Source organism: Diadema antillarum, unplaced genomic scaffold (assembly GCF_040938485.1).
Source record: "Diadema antillarum isolate AM-2024a unplaced genomic scaffold, OU_Dant_1.0 seq00001018_RagTag, whole genome shotgun sequence".
Lineage (NCBI taxonomy): Eukaryota > Metazoa > Echinodermata > Echinoidea > Diadematoida > Diadematidae > Diadema > Diadema antillarum.
This window is the reverse complement of record NW_027271853.1, coordinates 435,637-446,539: the sequence shown is the minus strand read 5'-3', so window position 1 is coordinate 446,539 and position 10,903 is coordinate 435,637. Positions and strand designations below refer to the sequence as shown.

The window sequence follows — 10,903 nt, the reverse complement described above, 5'->3', positions numbered from 1 at the left end:
CTATGACCTCCCACAAATCCTGTATGGATCCGAATTGTACAGCTTCTTCGGGAATAAATCGAGGTAGTAGGTTGACCCGTTGTACGTGATGGCGGTAAACAGGATCAGAATAAAGATGAGGTGCGCGATCCAGAAGTGGATAAGTAACCAGGACACTGATATTGACAAGGATCCGTATGCTAGCTGCAAGGCGAGATAGACCACAAGTTTCCACCTTTAGAGAAGATAATGATAATAAAATAGACAAAAGACACGATCATCGCATGCTTTGCTAGGAAATATAATGAAATATCAACATCTGAAATATCACGCGACAAAATAATTCGTTCATTCGTAATCACTTTCTCAAAAATACCGACGTCCGCTGGACCGGTAAGAATAATAATATTTTATGGAATAACGTGGTATGTAGCTGAGCTCACCGACAGGTGGCGCTATTGCAAAGAGGAAGCAGGCACGTTGACTTGACGGAGCCAGTAGCCGTATTACAGTAAAATCTTTGAGTGCCGTGACTTGTAAGGGTACAGCACTGGTCCACAAGCGTGCTGCCTTGGGCATCACACGGAGAAGCTAGTGACGTTCACTGTATCATGGCTGGAATACTCCCTGGAATAAAATGTATGGCAGTGGTGGATCCAGGGGGAGCGCATGGGGCGCCCCCATTTATAATTTTGTTTTTGTTAAAACAATAAATAAAAAGAAAAAATGGGGAGGGGATACGTGCACGCCCCTGTAATCTGGTAAAGGCGCCCCCTCTTTATGGAAATCCTGGATCCGCCCTTGTATTATATGTCTATACAAAAAGCACTGTGTTCAGGAGCCTGGACTTTTTACCCATGAGTGTGCCCCTCCTAGCCTACAATCAAGGCAATTTAACATTGTACTTACTTTCCCCCTTTCTTCACTGTCTTGGAAACGCATCCGTCAGCATGCTTCACGAGATAGGAGTAGTTGTTGAGATACTCCTTGGAACTATGTTGTGAAATCGTACAAAAAAAAAAAAAAAAGATGAATAAAGTAATGCGTCGGGGAACAAAGATCTGCTCTTTCATTTGTATAAATTGGAATAACTATGGGATTTACTTACAGGAAAAATTTACCCCACAAACAAATAGCTGATTCAGTGAGTGTGGGAACATGGACCACATCAGTGAAAGTAGAGAACTACCGGACAATCCATTCAAAAGTTTATGATTATCAAAGTTTTGACAAACTCATGTGAAGTCATCGTTGTGGATAAGAAAGCTCCGACAATTCGTGATGTCACAGTAGTAGAACGTAAATTCCACAAAATTCAATTTTTTAAAATAAAAAGTACACATTCCATCCGAGTCAATTTATTACCAACGTGATATTCTGTTAAGGTAACAATATCAATCCGATTGAGTTTTGAAGGAGGCAAGTCAAGAGCTCTTGCATTATACTGGAGAAATAGATATATAATATGTCAAATTATACATCGAGCTGCGATGGACTTCCAAAGTCCAGAGTTACAAAGCCATTTTCTCGATAAAACCTGAGATTTCTGCATAGCACTTACTCTATAATACCGACGAACACGGCGATATAAACGGCCTGAAGAGAGAGAGAGAGAGGGAGACAGAGAGGTAAAGAAATATAAAAAAGAGAAAAAATCAACAACAACAACAACAACAACAACAACAACAACTCACTACGACCTGTACTTGACCACTGACACAAAACCGGAACACGACATGCCAACATTTCATTTGCGAACTTTTACTCATAAAAATTATACAGTGGTATGTAGTTGTAGTTATGGTACGTGTGCATGCAGCCTATGTATGTACTTTGGCTACATTGTACATGGATGCATGTGTATGAATACGTATGTAAATATGTGTACTTTGTTTGAAATATTTTGCACCCGAGTTCACCTGAAGTGCTTTCTACTTATAATTTTGATGTTGTTGTTTTTCGTCTTTTTCGTTGATGTTCAGCCTGAAATGTACGACAGATAAAGTATAACAATTATGTACATCAAATATCGAATTCATCGAACTAAGGAGGCCCTAGGCGAGCCTAGTAGACCTATCTCCTTTAATGAACTCGCAGATTTTCAGGTGAGATCTTGAGCGGAGTGGACTGTTCTTTAGCGTGTCAAATCTTATATCAACTGGTGACAAAATTGTCCATTCATTCTTTACAAAATAGTGTAACTGCCAACTTTTACCTATTGAGGGTAAAGGAAGCTCAATATTTGGCAAGGAAATTTGACATATCACATTTCTGACATATCACATTTCTCACATCAATCCGTCATTTTTTTTTCAAGTATTAAAGACGTACTTGTCTGTAATTTTTAGCCATTATTACCACCAGCTAAATGAGATTTGAGTCATCATTCAAACAGTCACCATCTTATCAACATTCTTGTATAGAAAATATGTCACTTCTGATAACAGTTAACTCATAACCATAATATTTTAGATTGAAAAACACAAACAAGTCCCCCCAAACTCGGATGGAGTCCGAACCCACGACAGCAAATTGCAAGAATAAAAGAATTGAAGAAATATGCAACACAATAATGTGTGTTAATTTACGTCGATGAAGGGCAGCTGGTGGTTATTCAGTTCCATTTACTCATGGGAGTAAGAACAATTCCATGCATAAGGAATTAAAACACTCAACAAAATAGGGAGCTGTAGACATTCGTCATGGGGACGTTCAAAGGAGAAAACTTGTTCTGAGCAAGCGCAAAATCGCCTATCAAAAGCGATCTACATGTATTTATAGCTCTCGTCGTCTGAGTTTACATTACGCGTTCTGGGCTGTTTTTACGTCCGCTCAATTCACGACACAAAGAGCTACTTGACGCACTGATCATAATACAAATATGAAGGCGCCATTTTACTTTTTATAGGTTGCGTCCTCGTGTAATCTTAATCTACTTTTCAGCACGACGCATGAGGGAGAGAGGAGAACGTCCAGAGCACTCGTCGTCTCAAACGTCCGTGCCACAAATCTAAAGCTCTTTAATGTCTCGTCAGAAAAGGAGTCCACCCCCTCACTTACCACGTGCAGCATGTAGCAGCCTAGGGGAACCAGGACCACCCATACGAGCTCCTGCGCGACGCTAACATCACCTAGGGATAGGACGGCGAAATCTCTGTACCAGGACGCCGAGACTTTGGCGGGGTGCCATCGGATCACGAACGTGACTAGCGCGGGAAAGAAGTGAACTATGAGGCAGGTCATGCGTTCGATGCTGTGTGGGACCAGGCAGTTTCGGAACAGAACGGTCGACCAGGCTACCGGACCGTTGGCGAGGGCGAAGACGACGGTGAAGAAGAAGGAGCTGGACGGTACAGCCCTGGGGTTAGGAAAACAGTATCCAAGCCAGGCTTTTGCTAGTGAACATCTTTGGAATCACATTTAGGGCAAAAATAACTAGGCCCCGTTGTTACAAACTTTGCATAATAGACGCAACTCGAAAAATCAAACGTCATAGTCCACAAAATTGTACACAAGTTGGATTTAAACACAAGAGCGTTGTTGAAAGGACTTGTGTTTCATCAAGAACACAAATATCAAACGCAACTTTGCATTAGATTCATTGTTGGACTCATGATCAAACGGTAACAGAATGCAAATGGCAATAACAAAGGTTGTTCTACAAGCTACTAATGTAATAGGAATTGGTGGCTGTCGATGCCTTATAAAATATCATGCCTCCGGCATCCTGGGGGGGGGGGGGGGGGGGGGATGCGTGCGTGCGTGCGTGCTTGTGCTGTTTGTGTGCGTGAATGGAAATAATTCCATTAAGAAGTTTCCGAAATTAAGTTGAAGATAGGTAGCAGTTGGAATGATGATTTCGACAATTGGACCAAACAAGATAACAAATGTGCTGAGGTCTAGTCAAGTAAATCGCTTTTTAACCATGAATTTCCTCCCTAATTTAAAGTCAGGGTGGAATGAACTCCTACAATCATACATAAGGCAGAAATAAACCGACGGTACCAAACTGACAAAGAGAATAATATACCCTTTCTGTAATGTATAATAATCATTCATGTACGTTTCTTCTCCTATAGCCTATAGTAACAAAGCGTTTCATTCATCTGCTCCGTAGGCATGCAGAAATTCACTTATAGGTATAATAAGGCAAGGCTCCAGCAAGCTTTGGCAACTTTTGCCATAAAATCTGAATACATGACAAAACAGGTGTATTACTAGGAGTGTCCGTAAATGGAATATTGTACATTTGGACGTACCATATATAGACAAGGAAGACAGCGCTTGCGCAGTAGCACCAGTCGCACATGAAACACACCCATTTGATGGTCACATACTTCCAGATCCGAATGGGCACAACGATCGAGAGGTAACCGGTGTAAAGATAGGGGAGGAGCCACTGGTGTGATGTCATCGTCCACGTCACCAGTACGACGGTCAAAACAGCGAGTATATAAATAGTTTTCTCCGGACAACTGTTGCTATTAATCTGCAGATAGGATTAGTAATTACGTTTTGTTCGTGCGATTAAAGGGGCATTCCAGACAATTTATGTAATTCCACATCATGTGCAAGGTATACAAGGATATGACATACTTTAAGAGGCTCACGCACACAAATGAATGAATGTAGCGAAGGATTCGACTACAATACCACTTGCTTAACCGTTTATTGAAACATGGTCTGATATCAGAAATGGTCTACTTCCCAGTTTTTCTAACACCACTGCGACTATACTCATTGGTCTACCACAAATTTCGTCTAATGCCCGTTTGGTCTAATCTTCTGGTCTAATGCCCAGTTTGGCTAATCATCGTTTCGTCCATTTTTGGCACCTCCCTGAATAAACTGTGGGTATTAGACGAAATAGGCATAGCCCAATTGGAAGTAGACCAACTGGTAATGAGGCTTTGTAAGTGGCAATTGGACTAGATCGATGGTTAAAAGACGAACTGGTTGTAGAAGGAATGGGATTAGACCATGTGGGTTGAGAGTAAATGGCTATTAGACGAAATGGGAGCAGCCCAAGCAATATCAGCTGCTTAGCATGTCCTACTGCGTATATAGAGTTTACGCATGCCTTTTCATTTGTTCTGCCTCCCTGAGCACCACATCATACATTATGTGAAGCTGCTATAATAATACATGTATAATATCATCATCCTTGTTCATTACGATTTGATATGGATTTTGAAAACATTCCCATTCTCTGACGATTGGGGAACAAATTAATCACTTGTCTCGCGAAGAAAATCGTAGTAAAATAGTAGTAGAAAATCGTACTACAATTTTCTTCGCGAGACAAGTGCTTAATTTGTTCCCCAATCGTCATAGTATTCATCGCGATGGTCAACATCTTCACAAGAATTCCTATTCTCATTAAAAATCACTATAAATTCTGCAACTCTGTACCCAATAGGCTATCAACTATTATAGATGATCGAATGCAAAAGTCTAAGAAAATCTGGAACGTAAGCACACCTTGGAACACCAGACGATGGCTGATGTGTTAATCGTGTACCTTCTTTCCTCCTCCCCCCACCCTGCCCCCCTCCTTCTCTCTCTCTCTCTCTCTCGCTTTCATGAAAATAGATAGCAAGATAATTTAGTCATCAAATTGGGATTCGCACGAATTTGTCAGTCTGCTTTAGGCCAGATAAGTGCGACCACTTGAATGTATTGATAATTACCATCGGTTGAAAGTTCAAGTACCTGCTGCGAGTGTACACAAAATCGAAAGATTAACTCACTGAATGTCGACAGTACTGACAAGATTGTTTCCATATAAGATTGAAAATGCATCCCACGATTTGCTTTTGAGTATAGAAAATGATATACGCACACTCTTAGGAGTATTTTGTGTTATTCTCGTTGTCTTTGTCTTGGAGCTACAGTCTCATACTTCAGTGGTTCCCGATGAAATTTGCTCCTGCGACAATATTGCTCCCATGAAATACCTGAACGGTAAGCCAGACATAAATTTTACCCTCAAACATATCCCTAATCCTAATCCTACTAAATACTATAAGAACATTGAAGTTTGCTTCCATCAAAAATGTGACAATTTTTGAAAAACATATATTTTTGAAGACGGAAAAATTGAACTGGAAATGCAATTTCTTAGTTGAGATTTTTTGGAAGATTTAATGAATTAATCCCATTCCATCTGATCATTTTCCAAAGTATGATATATGCAGGAAAACAAAAACAAATGAAAAAAAAAAACATCCCCCAGAACTTAATGGAGGCAAACTACAGTAGGCCTATATTAACCTTTTCCATGATCCCTTATACAGGTTGTTAGAGGAAGGATTCCATTTTAAGATATTGCTAGTTAAGTAGGCCCAAAGTGTAGAGGCAAATCATGTCTCAGTGGAATCCTTTTGTGCTCTCACCTTGTCTCGAAAACTCTCTTTTTCCTCCTCCATCTTCGCGTCATCGGCTCCCTGCGCGAGTTCGATCAGATGGTGGTCGCTGGCATTGACGTCATGGGAGCCCATGTTCGACGTCGATGTTGCCGCCCACTTTGTGGCGTCGGTTGCCGTCTCGGGCGAATACGTTTCCGTGTCCACAGCCTTGGACATAGTCTCTATAGATCCGTTCATTGTAGCACGTGTCCGCAAATCGATAAATCTATCAAAACAGGGATAGAAATCATTAAAAAGTTGAAAATGTCGGACCAAAGTGTAGAGGCAAATCATATGTCTACATTGATTGAACATAAAAGATTATCAATCTTAGAAGTCTTAAGAGCGGGATAGGCCAAAATGTCCCATGTGACAAAATGAAAGTTAGAAAGTCTGGAATCAATTGGAAAGATAGGCAAATGTGATCCGTGGCAGCATCCTTCCAATATTAGAAATCAGCATGAAATATGACGTCACACTAATAGTCGTTTCGCCGACTATAAGTAACGTTGAGGGTATCATGAATTATTACCTATACAAGGGAGTTTTGCGAGGCAATTCCGGTTGTTATTTTGCAGGGTTAAAGGTCAGGAGTTGTTATTTTGCAGGGTTAAAGGTCAGCAGTCAATATGCTTTTCGCCACGTCGCTGCGTAACAATAATAGTATGAGCAAACAGTGCAATCTTCCGGTTTGGGGAGGTGGGAGGAGAAAGAGTGAAATCTCTCTCCCCACCTGCCTGCTCTAAACGTAGTTACATTCCGATCGACCACGAAAAGAAAACATTCCAGGACGTCCAGGGTGTCAGTTACACGCACCGCAGAAGAACGCTGATAAATCAACTCATACAAGGTCGACCACTTACAGAAGCACTAGGCAATGACTAGTCCATTTGTGATCAGTAATTGCACAGTGACCATCAGTTTTACAACTCTCAAACTTTAGACAGAGAAGTAAAAATAAAGTGTAAGAACTTTCAGAAGTTTGAAGTTTGCCTGTTACAACTACATGTATCTTTGAAGTTGGAGTTGAATGATATACACTGATGAACAATTCTGCAATTATTCAACATGTTGATGGTCTACAGGTAGTCAAATGTGGCTTGATCTGTATCATATATAGTGTATAGCCGTATTTACATATTTTCTTAATTTACCTAGGGGGATAGGTAATAATTATGATATTGACTGGCCTTTCTTTCGGGAGGTGCCACATAAATATTGCCCGCACTGAAAACATATTGCCCTCGTCTTCGACTCGGGCAATATGCTTTCAGTTTGGGCAATATTTTCTGGTACCTCCCTCAGGGCCAGTCAATATTATATAATTATCCGGCAAATCAACATGCATTTGTACTGCACTGGTCCTTTTTGTGCCTCTTCTAGCTAAAGGCCTCATTCCACCACTGACCATCGAAGACTAATCTGATCCCAGAAATGGAAAACTTTTCGGCGTTTTAATGAGTTCCGATGGAATCTGATCCGACAAGCTTGAGACTCGCACCAAGGCCCACCAAGGGTAAATCAATGCCGGAAAAGTTCCCCAGATCCAGTTCAGTGGTGTATCCAGTACACAGCATTGCCCAGTCACTGTGCAGGTGCTATATTATAGACAACAGTCCATTTTGTGCTGCACCTTGGTCTCATGACACATGCGCCTGGTAGACTTGCATTCTTTGCGATTACTTATTGCATTTTTGGATGAAAACTTATTCTCTAATGGTTTAGTTGCGGAACCTCATTTCATTGTCATTAACAACTATTTCCAAATGTTGGCTAAGACATTTTTTGACACTCCATCTGATATAGCCTATTTGTGAAATGACGTCACCAAGCAATTGCAACAATGCGCGCCACTACTAGATGGTCACATTGTGAATGTCATACAGTAATTGTGACGTCACAAAAAGCAATTATGACATCACGCCCTCTGAACTCTCCTATACTTCAGTGCATCGCGTCCTGATGTGTACGATCACCGAGGACCCCCCCCCCCCCCACACACACACACACAATATCGCATTTAGGCCTACTACACGCATTCAGCGACATAATTTTGATCCGACGTATGAAACATACACATCTCACCTCCTTACTGTTCAAAACTATGGGCCTTGATGGCTCTAATGCTGGCGCTAGAAAAAAAGTCTTCAGCGCAACTTTTGGTGTCACTTCTGGGTTTCTTCAGCTGACAAGCCCCGCCCCCCCCCCCTCCCCCCCAAAAAAAAAACAGAACAAAAACAAACACACACACACACACACAAATAAGGAAAACAAAAACAAACAGGTCTTCAGCGCAAAAGCAAAGGCCTTACCGGACTCAAAGGTTTCATAATATTTATTGTTCTCTTCCTGCCACTCGGGGGGGGGGGGGGGGGGGGGGGGGGTGGGGCAAAGTGGTTCCCTCTGTCCATATAGTGAGAGTATGATATCATAATGTAATAGGTGTATCATGTTACGCTGTTCAAAACCTACTCGTTTTACAATACCTATGGGCTTAGTCGGCCATTTTATAACTGGGGCTTCTATAATACCGAAACAGTGATTCTATGGATGACCGCAGAATTTGCGAAATCTTCCTCGATCGTCATGTGTGCAGACGACAATAAGCCAGTTCGTAAGTACCTCATGTGTACATTAGTACAAAGATCTTTTTGTTGTTGTTGTTGTCGTTGTTGTTATTGTTATCGTTAATAATGTTGTTGTTGTTGTTGTCCAGGCACTCCCCTTGTTCCGAAAGCAGCATTTAAATGCATCAGCTTGCCAAATGTAACATTGATGGACCTCATGCAACTTCAGACAAAGAAAGAAAAACGTGCGCAGAGCAGGTGACCAGAATGATCAGTCGGTATGTGTTTACCTGACGAAGCAAAAAATTTCATTGTTTTTCCCCCAAATTAATGTTCAGACACTAATGCTAGAGTCACACACGGCCGGTCACACTTCTAACGGATTTGATCCGGGTAAAAATGAGCCGGATTAGTCCCGGAATGGAGGGTAATTGATTTCATGCTACATCCACACACAGCCGGATTTCAAATCGGGTCCATAAGCAATTAAAACCGTATTGACCTGTATCAATTCCTTATCAACCCAGTTTGACCCGTATTGACCGGTATCGAACCGTATAAAAATGTGCTTTAAATCCTTAAAATGAAAAAGGAGGTAAAAATTTTGCCTTTGTTTCCAGCGAACATCATTATCAAAATGATCAAAGTGCAAGATTTTCTATGTGCTAAGCTTCAGCGAACATCGCAAATACGATTATCAATAACGTCACTGTGTTACGGTAAAAACTGATGTTTTTAGATGTTTGAAACTTACAAACATAAAAGGGTTTTTGTTTTTTTTTTGATAGCCCAAATCATGACCACATGTAGCTACCATAATAAATACAAGTACTTAAATGATGGTAACTCATTTTTTTTTTAATTAACTAAAGCTGATTAAAATGTGTCACGGTGTGACTATAACACCGTGACTTGCATTGCACCAACACAGGACACATACCGGATTACACATGATAATTAACTGTTGAAGTGACCATCTGATTTCTCTGTCACATTTACTCAAAAGATAGAGGTTTTTCAAAGATTGTTCATAACAGATGGGTCAAGCTATATCCACAAAGATTATCAACTGTACTTGTTGCCAGCATCATGCAATCGTAACCATTTCTGAGCCAAAAATCTAGAACTGTGTTTACAATGCAGTGGGGTTTGATATGCCAATCAACACTCAGGAGCACATGGTGGGTTAAAATGGAAGCAGTCCACTCACAGTGTGCCATCTACATCAGATTCATAACTATTCAGAGCAAACATTTCTGAAGGTATGAACTTTTGATGACGGTAAAGGCAACAGTTTCAGTTGAGTTAATAACCTTTGGTTAATATTTTTATCATAATTGACCATCACATGGTTTGACTCTTCTTTTGTAGATTCAATAATGTGTTCCTAACATTATAAACAGTCTGAAGTCTTGCTGCAGCTTCTCTGGTATCCTAAAGAATTACTTGGGGCACACTGAAGCTAGATCGATGTGTCCACCATAAGTTAATCTCACTGGAATAATACTTTCTGTGCATGGTGCTGTGTGCAATCTTACAAGCTTCATCATTAAAAGAGCCTAACTCACTAGGATATACGTATGAATGAGAATTTGCATTGTAATCATTTTTATGTACATGTTCATTTTCCAGTACATCTTTAAAAAAAGAATAATGATTATGGAACATTTGTACCATACAAATTGTTTGAATAATTCTTTTCATTGCTCCTGAAACTGCTAAGTGGGTTCACCTAGCTTTGTGACCAAAGTTATGAAAATCAAAGTTTAAAATTTGTATGTCATCTTTAAATATCCAAATTGGACTTTTAAAGAGTATAGTTGTAAACACTAAAAGTTCACTCGGAAATATTGAACAAGCTTTCAATGATAATAGAGTGAATTATGTCTCAAAGCATAAAGTATATTTTACTGAAAGAGCAGTGTTCCTGACTGTAAGGTGTACAAACGT

General features: G+C 40.4%; 1 protein-coding gene across 1 annotated transcript; it reads right to left on the bottom strand.

The window, feature by feature from the left end:
* On the bottom strand, nucleotides 1-6,563 carry LOC139742744 (uncharacterized). Its single transcript, XM_071653268.1, has 6 exons — nucleotides 6,375-6,563; nucleotides 4,239-4,468; nucleotides 3,040-3,337; nucleotides 1,541-1,575; nucleotides 889-972; nucleotides 1-214 (listed from the first exon to the last, which is right to left on the bottom strand). The coding sequence occupies exons 1-6, from the start codon at nucleotides 6,561-6,563 to the stop codon at nucleotides 1-3; spliced, it is 1,050 nt and encodes a 349-aa protein (XP_071509369.1).
* Between the last annotated feature and the right edge of the window lie 4,340 nt (nucleotides 6,564-10,903).